This window comes from Heliangelus exortis, chromosome 3 (assembly GCF_036169615.1).
Source record: "Heliangelus exortis chromosome 3, bHelExo1.hap1, whole genome shotgun sequence".
In the NCBI taxonomy this organism is placed as follows: domain Eukaryota; kingdom Metazoa; phylum Chordata; class Aves; order Apodiformes; family Trochilidae; genus Heliangelus; species Heliangelus exortis.
In genome coordinates, this window is record NC_092424.1 from 16994425 (window position 1) to 17012666 (window position 18242).

The following is an 18242-nucleotide window of genomic DNA, read 5'->3' on the forward strand; positions in this document are numbered from 1 at the left end:
GGAATAGCTGTGCTTTGAAAAGGTTTTCTGTTATTTCTCTATAAAACTACTCTTGATACTCTGAAAGCAAAACAGTGACTTATAGCTTAGGAAGAAATACAAGCAGTTATTCAGAGAGAGACAACTCTATGCCAGATGCAGAACTGCTACAAATATAAAGATGTGATCATTAAATAAAATATTCACTGTCACATTCAGCAGCATTTATAAGTTGTTCCATGTTATACCAGAAGAACGTATTGTTCTAACTTACTGGGCTGTCCAGGAGACAAAAAAAACCCCAAGCTGGCAAACAACAGAATCAGCTTTGATAAGCTGTCTGGGAGCAATTAGAAAGCAAGAGTATCCATAAAATTGATGTCCTATTTCCAACCTCAGGCTAGGTACAGATCTTAATTTTTTTTCCAGTGCTGGGAGCTAACCAATTAGAGCTAAAAGATAATCAGAGAGCAAAAACAGTCTCTGGAAGACCAAGCAAGTCAGGAAGACAAAGTAAATTTTACATGAGCAAAACGGGAAGGAGAGAATATTACCAGCTGAAGATAAAGAACTATCAGCCATGCTCTGTGATGGGTTCTGCAGATTGCCAGATCTGCAGGACTTCTGCATGGAACATTTTCTGGCATGTGATTACAGACTTTAAAAAGGGAAATACTTTCAAAATAAACAATGCATTATTTTAAGAAGATCATTTATGGGGCAAGAGGGTGCTCACTAATACTTTTTTTCTTTCAGGTAAAAGATCCTAAGACAAGCCAGGGGAGTAATCACAGCCAGTCTCAGGTAGAGCACTGTCCAAAAGGCTGGCCTTTAACTTGGAAAAAACAAAGGAATCCATCTTAGTAAGGGCTTACGATCAACATTACTGTCCTGGAGGGATTCTTCTCTCTCAAATGTGATGGAAACAGTGCTTTGACATATATACCAAAATCAACTATTGGTACTTCCATTGATCTTAATTTAAAAGCGTACCAATGCTGACAGGATGTGAAAACACTGAGTTTTATCCTGTGCAGTTTGCCTACACAGGAGTCATTAATTTTTCAGGTGATACCTCCCATGTAAAGGTTGCTATTATTTCTATCTTTTGTAGTTATGTCATGGAAGTGTGTTTCTTCTGGTTCACTTCATTGTGCTGTATGTCCAACACAGCTAGCTCTTATTCTTCCTCTATTCAGTCTTCCTCTGTCATTGTTTGACAGTATGTCCAAGCATTCAATTCAGGCATTTACTGTCTAATGTTATGCATTTGTTACTATATGCCACTTTTCAAGTAGCAGTGATCTTCCTATGTTCATTTTTCTGAATTAATTGTGCTTTTACATCTGCACCATACTGACCACTGAAAAGCAAAGTAGATGGTTTAAACACTCCAACAGAGGGCACTTCTAGACACATTTAGGTCAGGATTATGGAGCTTATGCCAAAGGATGCTGTACTGTAGCTGAGCAATACAGAGTATTTTTTCCTATTTCTTCAATCACTAACCATGTATGGGACATCCTGAATGATTCCTTCTTTAAAATATAAAATGAAATAATGTAATATGAAAATAAAACAAGGAGGAACAAACTCATCTTTAATTACATAGAGTCAGAGACCGACAAAACAGTATGAGATGTCTGTAGGATGCATTAAGAGCTCCATAGATGGAAAAACCCATAAGCATTACCTAGGTGTATGTCCTAAGCAAAAGACAGAGTAATACATAAAAAATTAAGGTCTTAGCTTAGGCCCAACCTACAGACTTCTCATACTATTTTGTTGGTATCTGACTGTATGTAATTCATAGCCAGCTTCTGAAAAGAGTTTTTTTTAGGAAGGGAGCCCCAAGGCACTGCATTACACAGTTGCCTGATATGTATCAATGTATACTGGGAAAAATAATCAACACTTTTAAATAGAGGTTTAAAATAATGCAGTTGGACTTGCCTATTACAGTTACATGAAGTACTGTTAGTCTTTTAGTCTTCTTTTTCCCCCCCATTAGATTCCTGTTCTTCTTTTTCTTCAGAAACGCTTTAAAATTTTTTTTAATTTTTTTTTTGATCTTGCAACTCTGATACTCCTTATCCTTTCCCTCACTCATCAGTTCTTTGCTGACTGGTTTAGAGAGAGACCCACACTGAGACAGGGTAGTCACAGCAGCAGAGGCAAGAAGCCAGCCCCTGCTCCAGAATCCCTGTGTACCTTTGAATGAGTCTCGCCCCCAACTCTGTACCATGCATGCAGGGAGCAAAGAAGGGCTCTTCCAAAAGCACACCCTCTAGCAAGTTGGTGTCTAAGAGTGAGCATGAACTTTTGGCAATTATTATGCAGTATCAGTTGCATCTACCAGAAACAACCTATTCTGCTACTCTTTGCAAGGTCCTTTCACACATGAAAACTGTCACTAATAGAAGCATAGGAAGGAATATTCTTTCCTTCTAGAAAGTAGAGAGCATAAAGGAATCTACTCAGCAGTCCTCCATGCTGCTTTGCATACCACCTTTTCTTTGGTTTGCCCTCCCCTGAAACAGAAATCATTAGTAAATGCTGAACCAGCACTTGATGAGCCAAGTTGGTTGATCTGACATGGCAAATACTCTGTTCTACACATAACAGTTTCTTCTTTATTTTGTACCTCTGTCTTATCTATCTCTGATTGTTTGCAGTCCTCAATGAACTCTGACTGTATCACCTCACCTTTGCCTGTATGTGATCCTTTTTTTTACTGTGCCTCTTGCTTTTAAACCACAATTTAGCAGTCACTGGAGCATTTTCTGTTTTAATCATACCCATGTTCACACTCGGAAGAGATGTTGACACCATTTTAAGATCTTTTCCATTACTAATTTTCATTTAATTCTCAAACATGCACACTGACAGTCTTAGCTTCACAGCTATCCAGGAAGTACCTCAAAAACACAGGCAGCATAGCTACTTTAAATGGCAACATGCAGAGCTCAATGAAAGGCATTGAATACTGATGTAGCACCTTAGCTCTATAAGATCCTAAAGCATTCAAGCTAACATTTAGACAGCCTCAGTCTCACTTGTGATCTTTCTTTGTTCTGGTTTAGACAATGTCCTACTCAGCAGCTGGACTACACCTCTGGAGGTTGCTTCTTCTGTCAACTGAGAAAGCAAGCTGTCTAAAGGCAATGCTGCATGGGTTTGACACATCAGCTAAATACAGGCAACTCTGAATGGAAGCTGATGTTCCAGCTATGCAACAAGATTTTCTGCAGTCTGGCTGAGAAACTCAGTAAGCAATCACCAAAAAATACTGCAGTAGCTTTAATTCTTCCACAGAACAGATAAATTCATTGTTTTGAAAGGTCATGGCAGTAAATTGCAAGGAATTCAATTTATTCCCCTTGGATGGATGAAGGACTGAGTCAAACACAGAACAGTGGAAACCTCTGGCTCCAAGAAGTCTGTGCAGGGTCAAACCTGCTCTTAGGCAGCCAAACCATACCTTCAGCTATACATTATTACAGCTTGTGATTTTCAAATGGTCTGTTTTTTCCCCAGCTGTGCTATTGCAGCAAATTGTGTCATGAATATAAAAAATTTGTCAATACACGAAGAATTTGTTTCTCTTTAACCAGAAATTTTAATCAAACAGAAAAATATTGTGCTATAGAAAGATATAATTATAGTAGTCTCACACTCATTTCTCCATGTGTAAAGTGACACACGAAAAAATGCAGGGATATGTGTGGGAGAAAACACCTTGAGTACAGGAAGTCAAGTACTTGGAAAGCAAAGAGGTACTGGGGTTAGTTTTAAAAACAGAAAGACCATAAAGACAGAAAATCAAAGTAATAACTTGAGCCTCATGTTTTAGCTTCACAGTACACCTAGGAGGACAGTGACACACCAGTAGCACACTTGATTTAACAGGCTCTTTGTGTGCAACTGTGAGCAACAGAGCTAGTGAGCAGATCATTCCTGACTGAATCTACTGCATCAGGCAATAACTCTTACCTAAAGCTCTCTGGGTATTCAACAACAGCCATGTTGATGACATCCAGTGCATGCTGATAGTGCTTCTGAGCTGAAAAGAGGAGGGCCAGCAGATGAAGTGAATTCATGTCATCTTTGCACAATTGCAGTGCTTCTTGAAGATGTTCTATAGCATCAGAAATCTAGGAGAAGATGGGGTAGAAATAAAAATAACACATTTTCTCCATTGGTCCTACAATACATCTCAAAGGAAAGAACAAATACAGTCTTTGGAAATTCTGAAGAAATCCTACTGAGGCACCTTATGAGAAAGAGTTCTACTATCTGAACAGCTTGCCAAAATTAACAGACTGCACTGCTTGAAAAAACCCACACATTCTAGAGAAAGGAGTCTGCAGAATTTCTAAATCACTGCTTATAAACAGGACCAGCAGACCTGATCCAATCAATCCCTTCTTACTGTGGCATGGTGCTTCTGTGCTGTACACAGATCCACTACAATTCTCAGCTCCATTTTCTAGGATGGGTGGCTGACTCTTCACCTGGGTCGGAGCATTACACATCTCTGTTGCATATTGACTTTTGTGATAGTTGTACAAGGCCCTTCACAAAGAACAGTCAAGAATACAAAAATTGAGTTTGAATGTTCAGAGGTAAAGTCAGGATTCAAAATGCATTCAGAAAAAAAATAAAAATCTTTGCAAGCAGCAATATAAAGAGTAGTCCTAACACTCTCAGCAGCAGCATGGCATTAGAATCAAGTCTCACTTGGCAGAAAACTTAACATCTATAATGAATGCTAGTATATCATATGCTCTTCATGATCCAATATCCTATTTTAGGCTATCAGTTCAGAAAAGAACTTAGTAGACTTCCTTTCCTTTGGCTACCAATAAGTTTTATATGGAGGATTTTTTTTAAGATTCTCTAGTGTCTGGAATTACTGTTACTTAAATTATTTCAGATCTGTGTTTGACCCTGGAAGCCTGCAGCAAATAGACCAGAAAAATGGAGATTTTTTTTTCCTTCCATATACTTCCCTCTGTTTCCCTTATAAGGGATGGATAACATAGCTCCTTCTTTTCTACAAAAGCTTCCTACCTAGCAAAGGTCTGGAGATGTTCTCCTGCCTTGGCATGCCACCAGGGTCAAATTCCCACTGCTTCCACAGATCACTCAGGAAAACAAGTCTCTCCTAATTAAGGAAAGCAGCAAATACACTGCACTGCCTGCAGTTACAACAGAGGTGGATAATTATCTAGACCCCAGGCATACTTCTGGGAACACAGCACATATTCTGTACATGGGACAACTTCATCCTAATATCCAAGTGACACTGCATTCCTACTGAGGACATGCAAGCCAAAGTACTTAGCTACTCTGTTACTGTTAACTCCATGCAAGTCTGGAAGATGAGTACGACTGCTCCACAGACATAACCCCCAGCTGGCATCTGGCCCACAGCTTCAGAACTGCTGAATGTCCTGGCCTGGATTCAGGTTGGGATATATGACAGAGTGCTTAACTTTAATGAATAACTGCTGGTCAGTGGAGCTACTTTAACCACATGTTATTATAGACTACTGCAAAAATAAACATTTTGGCATAAATCACCAATGTTCCCCAGGCAGCTTAGCAGGACAGGCTTTCTTACAATGTAAAAACACTGGCAATGACAAAACAACTTAGAAGAAGGACAACAGGCATGAGAACCAAATCTGCCTGTCCAGAAAGTTCTTCAGTAGGCATACCAGAGGTACATTAATTTGACTTGCTAAAACAAAGCTGCTATCAGAAGTCTTCTTGCACTCAAGACTGAAAACATCCTCTATTTTTTCTATTCCTTTGTCTCAGACCAGTAGTTGTAAAGAAATTCCAAGTTTGGAGGAAAAGAAGCTCATTAGAAATAAAAAGAAAATCTGTAAACCAAACAACTGGAGGGGGCTTTAAGCAAACTGTTCCAGCAGACCATCCTTTGAAGCAAGTGATCTCCAGAGGTCTCCTCCAAACTCCACTATTTTATGACTCTATTCAAAGACTCTGGAGGGTGATCCTAATTTGCTAGCATGAATCAGAAAACAATACTTGCAAACTACTGTCTTTACTGAGAGATATCAAATTTTAAGGATACTTCACCTTCCTTGAATGTCAACATGCAGACTAAGTCACTGAGACTTTGCTTTTTGTGTGCTAATGTCCAACAATCACACAACTGCAAGTTCATATCTGTAACAGATGCCAAGTATCAAAAAAGCTTTCTGACTGCTGGAATAAAGCAATACAGAAAAGTCATTTTGGTTGCTCCTATCACATATTGTTGAAATCGATGTAAACTAAACCATAGTTTTATGTTCTATAGCACAAGGCTTGCAACAGCTACATCTCATTTCAGCACTTCCCTCCTGTACCATCAGAGTCACAGGCAGTGGCTGGGTCTGGAAGTTAATCATGCTTCTCTGACAACTGATTGTTTAATTTGAGCACCAAAAGGTTTCTTTGTGCTGTAACACCATTAGAAGCCTACACAGACTGCTGCATAATTAGAAACAGAGGACAAAACACAGTAAGAAAAAATACCCCTTAATAATATAAAGGGACTGTTCCTTTATGGGAAGCATTATACAAAACAACAACCTGTGACAGACAACAAAGTGCAAAATAAAATTTTAGAACAATAAAGGCAAAATATTTGGCAGCAGTCAACACAAACTTGCTTGAAAAGCAGGGATCAATCTATTGACAGATGCCACAGCTTATTTATTTAAGTAGCTACGTAATAAGAGAAAGATGGAAGAAACCAGGCCAGATGGCACCCTGAAACTTCAGGTCTGTATCAGAGACAGGCTGCCAGTTTAAATTCCCAACAAGTGCTGTGCTTAAAAGTAATCTTATTTCAGTGGGACAGCAGGTCCAAGTCAGGCCTGCAATTACAAGATGCTACCTTCTTCCTGATTCATCTTTCTGTTAATAAATAATCACATCTGTTCTGCATGGCAGACAGGTTTATTCAGATCACAATCATTAGGAAGCAAAGATAACTGCAGTAACCCAGAAACCACTTCTTGCAGCACTACAAAAATAATGCCACAATATGGATTATTTAGGCCACCTCTTATATAACAGGATTTATTTCAATAATGCTGTATGCTTCCTCAAAAGCAATGCTGGAATATTACAACTGCAGGTATAAAAAGGAAAACAGTATGAGTGTTAAAAAAAATTCCCAACAGTACAATGCACTTGCATATTTAAAATGATAAATGAAACAGGAACTCATTAGAGAAGTTTTCAGGCCTTATAATTTCACTTCTGTTGTGAGTTACAATTAATTAACCATTAAAACTATCCCCTCCATCTCTTTTTATAGTATGGGGATTATAGAAAGAAGAAAGCTTTACTGATAGGCAAGAGCTTCCATTGAAAACAGACTTGCTACAGTCCACCAGAACTTCAGAAAAGCAGATGTGGACATATCTGTGAGATGGGTTATTACTGAATTCTTACTATAATCTTATTGTAATCACTGGAAAAAAAATCGAGGCCAGGACCTAGACAGAAAAGCAGTACACTGCTGTTCAGCACAGGTGGCACTATCTGGTCTGGAAGAAACACAGATCAGACCTAGCTACATCCAGCAGTCACAGAGAGAAGCATCTCTCCATTTTTGCTAGAAGAGAGCTTCCTTCCTCGGGCCAAGAAAAGTCAGCAGCTTTGCATTCTGGAAACCAGAATAAAAACTGTGGAGAAATCTGCTCAAATATTTTCTCTGGTGTCTTAATCAATGTCTATCTTATTTCTCCATCCAGACACTTTGGAAGGCAGTAGGTGGTTTTTTGGGTTTTGCACTTAAAACTGTCTGTTGGCAGCCCACAGATGAAACTGGTGAGACCTTTAATTCTCAGCTCCTGACCCCTGGCTGTCTTTCCCTTCCTATTTTCATGCAAATAAAGGTCAAATTAAATCAAGTATTAAAATGGAACATGTCATACCTCCCCTTGTGTTGCTTTTATGTATTCAATACTGATTTACATTGGCATTCAAGGTCAAAAACAATATCACCGCCAAAAACAAGAAGGGAACCAGCACTTAAAATTAACAGGAGCACTGATTTGCTAGAGTCATTTCCATAGAAACTGGCCTGATAAAAAACTAGGCAAGGCATTAAAACCAGTGAGCTTTAAAATGTTCATTCTACCTTGTTTTTGCTGATCCAAATGCTGTTACCACAGAAACAAGAGAAGCAGCTGAAGCAGCCACCAGGAGCTGGGAGTTAAAAGTCTCATTTGTTGATCAGCTCAGCCTGCTGTCAGCCAGGAGCTGCAAGTGGAGATCACCATTGACTTTGGCCTTGTGGCACTTCAAGTTTGGGAGAAAACCACCTTGAAAGCCTCCTTACAGAAAAGGGTATTCTACTCTGAGTTTTGTTGAAAAATCCACTGTAAAAAGCTGGGGCTGACCTCCCAGGAGGCACAGCAGTACTCCCAGTGACTCTGGTGGTCAGTAAGACAGAGCCACACACACAAACACAAAGCAGATCACCATCTTTCATTTTGTTTGCTGGTGGTTTTCAACTGTCAGCTCTGTGAAAATCTTTTATAACTATTGTTCCTATTGTCAGGTCCTCCTTGTGTGTCAGAGGGAAGTTTATGCTTTTCCATTTCCCCTCTCTGTTGCTCAGTGCTGACAGAGACAAGTGCTATTGCACATGTACAGAGCCTTCCAAGGAAGGTGAATTGCTCCAACTTTGCTTGGCACTCTACCAGTCAGTTGCCTCTCTTGCTTTGTTCCATGAAAATGCCCTCTTATCTATGCAAGCTGATACCTAGGTTTTTCAGTGTTGGGTAAGGTTACCTCATTTATTGACCTTGACTAGGGAAACAAAAAGGTCTGAGGAGAACATCATTCAGGTACTATAATATAACCTACCATGTAGGAATGCCTGATTTGTTGGTACTGTAGCATCTACCTGATGAAAGCCCTGACTGTGATGTTCAATAGTTAATGCAATCTATCCAAAAAAAGGTATCATTTATCTTTCAGTTAATCAGAAAGATAATATTAGATACTTTAAATAATTAAGGATATTAAAAATGCATTACCAAATGTTTATCATTAAGTAAACTGGCAAAAGAAGAGTAGGATATTTTACAGCAGTCTAAAAATAAAGATGGCTCAGGTATCTCCTCTCTCTCCAAGCATGCGTTAAAGATTTATATCTCACTACATGGAGAAGAGCAGCAGCAGCACCGCAGGGGTCAGGCTGACACCAAATAAACACACTTAGATCACACACCTGTGGTAGCAGGGGCAACTGGCCAAACACCAAGGATGAAAATACAAAGGTGAGGTAGACAAAGAAGAAAGTGAGCATGAGGACAAGAGAATGAATGGAAAGAACAAGAGAAAAGGGAAACGATGAAATGAGATATCTGGTTACGTGCTCTTTAACAACACTGTGAAGACAGACCACAACTGGTCTGTCTGAGAAACTGAGAAATTGAGAAACTGAGAAAAAGAAAGGGGAATGAGTTAAATTGCAGTGGACCAACTTTCACAGCTTTGTTGTGAAAACAACAAAGAACCAATAACCACAAAAATCTTGATTTTATTTTTAAGGATAGCAGTTGAAAAGCTGCAGTGCTTTTACTCATGGCAAGAAGCAGAAGAGGCAGGAGATCTGACAACCTCCCTAAAAGGCAAAAGCTGTGAGAGAAAGAAGGGCAGCTGGATACTTTTTAATGAAAGACTCTGAGCAAAGAGCATCATACAGCTTCCAGTAGGCAGATGATAGAGTTAAATAAGCCATTTTAATTATCCTTTCTTATTGCAGGCTTCCTCACAACACACTGCTCTCATTATGAAAGAGTTACGAAAGTGGCATTATCAAGAGTGGGCTGTCAAGGAACAATTAGTTTAACCTAATGAACAAACATGCCCCTAACTAGCTCAAGAAAGTAAGAAGGATCCAACTGTTTGATTCCTCAAGGAGAGAAAACTGCAGCAAGAAGAAAGCCTGGCAAAGAAGCAAACTATGGTGATGATGAAATTTCAGATCTAGCTTAAAAAGCATTTTAAAAATAGGGGCTGTTCCAACAAATGCTTTGGCTTTTAAGCAGAAAGGACAGAGAAATAAAAAACACCCCAGTTATGAAGAGAAGGGACAGAAAAATAAAGCACAGCCCAAATGTTCTTCCTGTAAGGCAGTGCAGTGTATTTTCTGATCAGCTTATTTTTTATGAGTTAACACCTGCAGCAGCACTCAAATGCCAACTAATCCCACTTACTGCAGAGCTCCAGCACCCATCAAAGCCTCACGCTGAACGTGCCCAAGTATGGAATAAAGCAATCCCCAGTGCAGACAGCATGCAGTCTGGCATGATACAGAACCAGCAGTAACAAGAGAGCCTCTGGAGTGTCCTGCAGCAGGACACAGCATGATACCCAGGGAACAGGAATAAGCACACCTCGTTTGCCCCGCTTGGACAAAGTTACTCCAGGAGGGAACAGCATTGCTTACCAGTCAGAGCTGAATGCATGCCCTAGGGAAGGTTGTCTAATGTCCTACAGAATTACTATTTTAAAGTAATAACTAAAGAATATCTTACACGAACATATGCTGATTGATATCAAATACAATGTAGGAAGGAATGGACTCTGCTTAACAAGGCTGGGTCTTGTTCAATTGGACTTTCTCCCACCCCTCTCATCACTCAGTGGTTGTCAATTATTGCACATACCTGTCTGACAAGAGCCAGCTGCAGTGAGAGGTAGAGGATGATTTGGTGATCTTCTGGGGCCAAGTCACGTGCTCTTTTACAACAACCACACAATACAAAAAGAAAAGTAATCATTAGGTTGTGCTTTGCAGAACTGCTTTGCCATAAGACACACACAAGCACAGAACAAACCCCAGTCCAGTAATGGGTGACCACATTGAAACCAGACAAAAAGCACATCAGTGGTGGCCTGGCTAAGCCAGGCTCACAGGACCAAGTGTGAGAAACACAACTGCCAGGATGTTACACAAGCTACATGCTCCTTATTAAATGCTACTTAATGTATTGAAAGTTTCATAACTGATATGGGGAAAGTAACTCCAAGCTCATTACAAACCCGTTAAAGCTTTATTTTAAGTCATTCAGATGAGGGACTGTCATCCAGTTTGTTCCTATATTGCCACTTTTCAAGTCATAGGTGAGAGTGAGGCTAGCACTGAAAAACTAATTGTTTTTGCTATTATTGCAACTATGAGGATGTGTAGAATTCAAGATCAGGAGCCCATGATGTGAGCTACTGCTCAAGCACACAAAGCATCCTGCACCCTGCAGCATCTAGTCTAATCATTGGCAGTGGATTCCTAATTTGGAAAGGGAAGACAGTGACAGAGGAATGAAGATTTGACTGCAGGAGCTGAGCCTGGAACAAAGCCCTTACGCCTCAAGCTTAGACCTCCTCAATATTACCTTTTGGTCCACAGCAGGCACCAGTGTGCCTGCAGTGATCCCTTGGCTAATGAATGCTGCAGTGTCTCTGGAAAGGGACGTGGAGGCTCTTCACAGAGGCTTGGGTATGGTAAGGAACAGGGATGGACAACCAGGACAGAACTGTCCCACTCAGACTGTGTTCAACATGAAACTGCAGTCTGAGCTTGTGGAGAAACCATTAACCAAGCTAGTGTGAAAACTGAGTTTTGGGGATCTAACCTAGGAGCAACACAGGGCACAGGCTCAAGCCACATCAGCAGCCCAGGGACCAGTGGATTATCCCCTCACAGATCCACAGAGCTCACTCCTAGCTCTGCTAGGAATCACTTCACATGGGAGAGATGGAGAAGAGGAAGGCCTCTCAGAGCCAACTGCTGTTCCTGACCTCTTTCTGGGCTGTGTTCCAGGACACCAAGGAAGACTGCACCTGCTTTGCCCTGCCCAAATCAAGCATGATTAACATCTTTATAAGAGGGAAATGACAGACTGACAAGGCTGGTGGCTAAAAACCCTGCCAAAACTATGCATTTTCTAATAACAAACAAACAAGCAAAAATCAAAGCATTACTTCAGGAAACAAACCACAAACCATTCTAATGGCAGCCACACTTCAAATGCTGCCTGGGCCTGTGAGCAAGAAGCTGTTGGAGTTGACTTTTATACCTAACAACTCCAGAACTAATTAATTTAACATGGATGGGAGGTGCCTTGTAACTCTGCAAGTCAAGGATTCTGAAGCGAGGCCAAAGGCCTTAACATGCAATTAGTACAGGAAAGTCACTAATTTCTCCCCCACTTAAATAAATAAATAAACAAACACAAACGCAATCCACCCCCAGCTCTACCCTAAGCTGGTGAACAGGGTGAGCCACCTCTTGAGCAAGCAGCTCCCATGAAACCTTCAGAAGCCTCTCCCAACAATAAATAACAGGGTAAAGTTCACATGGGTGTATGAGAGAAGAGATTGATGGTGGTTCTGGAAATAAAAAAAGGGTTGTTACTTTACTGTTCAGTTTCCTCAAAAGGTATTAGAAAAATATTTGATCCAAGCTTCCTGCTGAAAAGGTCACGTACAAAGATTGCTACAGGCCAAACCACAGCCTGAGAGAGCATACATGGACTTTAAAAACAGGTGAAAAACAATGACAAGGAAAAGAAAGAAAACAAACTCAAACATTCAGGAAGACACTACTAACACAGCATCCCTGTTGGCTGAACTTTGAGTACCTGATGCTTGGCTAGAAGTTTGTCTGCTTCCTAGCTAGAGTTATGATACCATGAAACCAAGACACAGCCAGTGGGAAAGGTCGAAGGATAAAAATAAATGCAGCTTAAAAGCACTGCAGCTCTGAAATTACATCAAAATTGGGCAGCAGTGAAAGTATTAACATTGGACTCCAGGAACTAGTGTGACTTTAAGTATACTCGTGATCTAAAAAGTGCCTGAGTAAATTGCTTTTTGAAATTTTATCTTTCAGATCTCCATAGAGTTAATATCCTGAACTACATCTGTGGTTTTCTCTCACTACATCTCCTGCAATCACTGGAAAACCTGTGCAAGACAAATATGATGGACACCTCCTTGCTCAGCATCAGAAAACCAGCTAAGATCCAGTAAGATATTCAACTTGCTACATCTGTATTTTGAGATACCAGAGATCTCAAGTTTTTTTCAGCTTTGTAAAGTATTTATAACCACATCAAACCTAGAATTAAATACTTCAGCTCAAGGCTTAAACCAAATAAGCTTCCATTTATTTGCCATCCAACAATGGTAGGCATCTACATTTAGTCATGTCAAATTTACAAGTCAAATATTAAGTGCTCAAACACCACCTAGCATATTTTGGATGGTGCAACTTAGCTGCAAGAAAGTCAGGAAGTTCACACCTCCCCTATCTACCATAAAAGAATTGACAAAAATTATTTTTAACCCAAGCAGTTTTTTTAGAGGTAACAGTAGTTGCAGTGAAGTTAAATTCACAGATACTTTCAGGGCAGAACCACTGGATCAGACTACCCCAGAAAATACAGTGGTGAAGAACAAATGAGTGTTTAATGCTCTATTCCACTAATTCCATAGCTCCTTTTTCACACAACAGGTCATGTAGGACATGCAATTATCCCCTCCCTGTTAAGTGCACTTCTGCCAGGTCACCCCATAGCAGCCAACAGCCTGATGGTGAAGGTACTTGAGGGAACAGGAGTTAAAGCCCATTTCACACTGGAATGGAGACAAACCCAGCTTTCCACACGTGCCTGCTGCCTTCATGTGAGGAAGCTGCATCCTCTAGCACAGTAGATCACAGTGCAGCTAATCTGGGGCTATTTCTGTTCAATGGAAGAACATATACTGCTACCTGGGATATTCAACCAAATTATCATTGCTTTTAACCACCACAGACTACGCTGAACTGTTTTTAAACTACTGGGCAAGAGAGCATTACACAGAAGAAAAAAAAAAAACAACATTAAAACCAACAATTATTCTGAATTCATCCAAAGAAATAGACAGTGAAAGAATCTGCAAGCTTTCTACTCACCTCTCCAAAGTCTGAAGTGCTTTCTTGTTTAATTCATCCTGAGTGCCCTTCAGAGTAGCTGTAAGACAAGATACAATGCCATTTAGGAGCTGAAATCAATGTTTCAGATTAAACAGATAGTTACACATGGAAAGAGTATTTCAAATGAGGTGCAGAAGTACTGTGGCAATCTGATGGTGCATGTGTTTGTGGCTGGAAAACATGCCATTTTGTTTTTTAAAGAACAGCACAAAACCAGGATTTTAACCTGACTTCTCAATTTCATTTTTATTAAACTCTTCCGATTCTGTTTTCTGAAACACTGAACTATTTATTTACCTGTGCCACTGGAGGGGTCTGGGAGGAGAAGGGGACTACCCTAACTAGATACTAAGAGCATAACAAGCCCTCTGCCAGGTTGGTGTATGTGCTAAAAGCAGTAACTAGCAACATACTCTGACTCAGATACAGACTGTCTCCACCACCATCTTCATGTAGGAGGGTGCTGCAGGTTGAACAGGGAACACTTGGAGCCAAATTTACAGCTCTATGACAAATCCCCTGACAACACACCACCCCTCTTGAGATCACAACGGACTTTTAGGCTACTTCAGGTGTGGCATTAGCCACTAATATCCTCCTTGGTGCCTTTAATTGCTTGACTAAATGATCCAGCTCACTGCACTCACTTCTGAATTTGTGAATTCATAGCCAAAATGATAAAAGGAGAAGAAACAAGTTCTTGTTATGCCACGGTACCGTAAGGTACCATTATCATCAAGAGCAAGGGGAATGGAGGAAGAGCTTAGAGAAGCATGGCTGCCTCAGATTCAAAATACCTGGGGAGCTAGAGATAATTTGCAGAAGTACACTGGTTATCTTGTTCTGATTCTTAGTTTTCAGATTTTATACAGCAGTTTTTTCTTGTTCTGCCTGTCCTGAATTTGAGAGCTACTGATAAACAGCACGAAGAACTCCTGAGTAGTTAATCCAGCAGCAAACATCCAACTATGAAAAAATTTGACTTAATACATGAAGTCAGTGTAAGCTTCAGAATAGAAAGTTAACAAGTAGTATATACTTAAGCAACAAAGCCAGATAAAAATCAATATGCTTAGCAGTTACTGAGAGAAAAGAGTTGTGTTCTTCTACAAGACATAAAAAGGTAATAAGTTTCTTTGGATTCTGCAATATACTAGTGAGGGCAACTTGGAAAGTAATTTATTTTGCCAAAGTGGTAATAGTGATTAGACCTTTTTTATTCCTACATCTTCCAACAGCTCTTCAAAACAACAGGTGCATCTGGGAGGAACAGGAATCTTCAGTATTCCCCAAGCCACACAGATAAAAAATTGCTTATGTCACAAAATCTACTCTATGCAGTAAGTAACTATGGAAAAAAGAATAATTTTGAAGACATGGGCTTTCAAGCAAAATGCAGCACTTATTAGAAGTAGCTGGAAATACTCTGAATGTTTTAAATCAAGTATTCATCACTGATGTAGTGGAAAAAGGTAACAGAGGAAGAAAACTTACAGAAAAAATTAAAAGAATTAAAAGAATCAAGATTGATGTAAACATAAAAATGCTTGAGAAGACAATGGAAAAGATTTGATCATAGCTATAAACATCCATCCACAAAAATATATCAGATTCTGTGTCTCATGAAAAATAAAAGACTCCTTAAGTAAGTTATAAAACAGTTCTACAGATACCACATAATGAGTAAGACTGAAAGACAATTTACTCTTTACCTACAAAATAAACATCAGATGTAAAAGCCAGGGTAACTTTTAGGTTCTACCTGGTAAGACATTTGACTGGTGTTCAGCTCATAGTCTGAAAAAGAGGGAGGAGAGGCTGAGGGAGCTGGGGCTGTTCAGCCTGGAGAAGAGGAGGCTCAGAGGAGACCTCATCACTCTCTACAACTCCCTGAAAGGAGGTTGTAGCCAGGTGGGGGTTGGTCTCTTTTCCCAGGCAACTCTCAGCAAGACAAGAGGGCACGGTCTCAAGTTGTGCCAGGGGAGGTTTAGGTTGGACATTAGAAAGAATTTCTTTACTGAGAGAGTGATCAGACATTGGAATGGGCTGCCCAGGGAAGTGGTGGATTCTCCATCCCTGGAGATATTTAAAAAGAGACTGGATGTGGCACTCAGTGCCATGGGCTGGGAACTGCAGCAGGAGTGGATCAAGGGTTGGACTTGATGATCTCTGAGGTCCCTTCCAACCCAGCCAATTCTATGATTCTATTATTCTAAGAGTGCAAAATACATCATGGAAATGAATTAAGTACTCTACAACGAGTCAGCTTTCTTCTCTGCACTACTGGGAAACAGTTGGTGAGTCCCACCTCCCACAACATGAACTTCATCTTCAGCTACAACTAAATGGGAAATCTGATTGTTTTTCCTTAGATTTGTGTCTGACTTGGATGAACCCATTGGAATTTGTATTTGGAAATACTGAGGATTGATGCTACAAGTCAAACATGCCATTTACAGGGCCTTCACAGATAAAGGAAATAAGTTAGAAAAAAAAAAAACAGTCAAAAGTAATTTTTGGGAGGGAGGGATAAAACGATGCCTGTCCAACAGGTCAGGGGAGGTGACTTTTCCTCACCTGATCCATTCTCATAAGACCTCACCTGGAGTACTGCATCCAGTTCTGGGTTTCCCAGCACCCCCAGTAAAAGACAAGACATGGAAATATTGGAGTGGGTCCAGAGAACAGACATGAAGATGGTTAGGACAGAATCTCTCTCCCATGGAGAAAGGCTCAGGAACCTGAGGTCCTTCAGCCTGCAGAACAGAAGGCTTTGGGAGAGTTTATTTTGGCCTTTAAATATATGTAAGAAGGACATCTAAAAAAGATGGAAAGATGTTTTGTTACCAGCACCTGTAGAGACAGGGCAAAGGGTAATAGTTTTGAACCAAGAGAGGGAAGATTTAGATTAGAAATAAGGAAGAAATTCTTTACTATGAGGCTGGCAAAACACTGGGACAGGTTGTCTAGAGAAGTTGTGGATGCCCTAACCCATAGAAATGTTCAAAGAAGTCATTGTCACTGCAACCAACCTGTATGACTGAAAAGCCCTCACTATAGACAAAGAAAAGCTTGAACTGAGGAGACAGAATTACGTGGGTCTGACTGAAAGTTGTGCTCCATTCTCCAAGGTTCACAGCACTAACAGATTTTTCAACTGCTACCCAACTTTATCCACTGCAAGAATGGCTGCTACAGTACTACCAACTAAAACGCAGTCTGACCTACTACTTAGATTAAAAGCACATGCAAAGCAGGGTCTGACCAGAACAAGGCAGAGCACACAGGAGAGCTTAAGTTTCTGAAAGTTGAGAAGTTATTACTGTAAGACACAGTACTTTTGCTAACGCCACCTTGAGTCCAGGACTTATTTTCTTAATAACTTTGTGTTTTGAAAGGATCTGAAGCCTTACCAAAATTCAACAGGATCTTCAGCAACGTTTTGGTACCTCAATCTGCAGCTCTAAAGTCACATTTGAAAACAGAGAAAGGCAAGGCCTGTGTTTGTAAGCAGGTGCAGTATGAATGCATGGAGTGCCACTTACTAGAAACCACCTTCTTTCCACACTAAGGATAACAGATTGTACTGGGCTGACACAGAAAAATCTTCTCTGAAAACAGTCTCTAGGATCTTGTATAACTTCAGGGACAGTTCAAACAAAATCTGGGCAATATACCCTAAAAAAATAGGTTGTTAAGCAGAGCTAAAATGTTTAATGAACTTTAAGAAAAAATTTAAACATACAAGATAAAGTTCGGACTAGGAAGTACTTCCTTGACATGAACTTCCTAGGGAACTATTCTGAGGCACAGAAATTGAGAACTGATGGGGACTACAGTGCCTCTTAGACTCCATGCTGGAAAGGAATTCTCAGCTGTTCTGGCTACAAGATACACCTACTTGCAGTATTGAAGAGTACAAGCTACTTCCTCATACACATGCCTTGCAGAATTCTGATGTAACTTGTATCACACTTTCATGATACTCTGAAATCATTTTAGCTTTGTTTCAGGCTCACTTGCTGGCAGAAGTTGGTTTGTTTATATGGGACCCGTCTGACAGAAAAGCCATTGCTTGTATGTGGGCATGACTGCCAGATTGATTAAGAAATACACTAGCTCAGCCATTATTCAAATAAATTACGTTAGAAAGCCTTTTACCTATGTTAGAAGCTGTAGAAGAAAAAAAAAAAATCTTCCCACCTGTCAGCTTGATGAAGGTCAGAGCTAAAACTCTCTCAAA

General features: G+C 40.1%; 1 protein-coding gene across 6 annotated transcripts in view; it reads right to left on the minus strand.

The window, feature by feature from the left end:
• The window catches only part of TTC7A (tetratricopeptide repeat domain 7A), a 167624-nt gene that overhangs the window by 82985 nt on the left and 66397 nt on the right, over positions 1-18242 (minus strand). For 3 of the 6 annotated variants that reach the window (XM_071739414.1, XM_071739413.1, XM_071739417.1), the window contains 4 exons: positions 13979-14036; positions 10689-10761; positions 3973-4133; positions 2457-2510 (listed from right to left, as the gene is read on the minus strand). In XM_071739414.1, the coding sequence (XP_071595515.1) occupies positions 2457-2510; positions 3973-4133; positions 10689-10761; positions 13979-14036 (346 nt within the window). The remainder of the gene's footprint in view (positions 1-2456; positions 2511-3972; positions 4134-10688; positions 10762-13978; positions 14037-18242) is intronic. The other 3 variants (XM_071739415.1, XM_071739418.1, XM_071739416.1) reach the window with 2 other exon arrangements.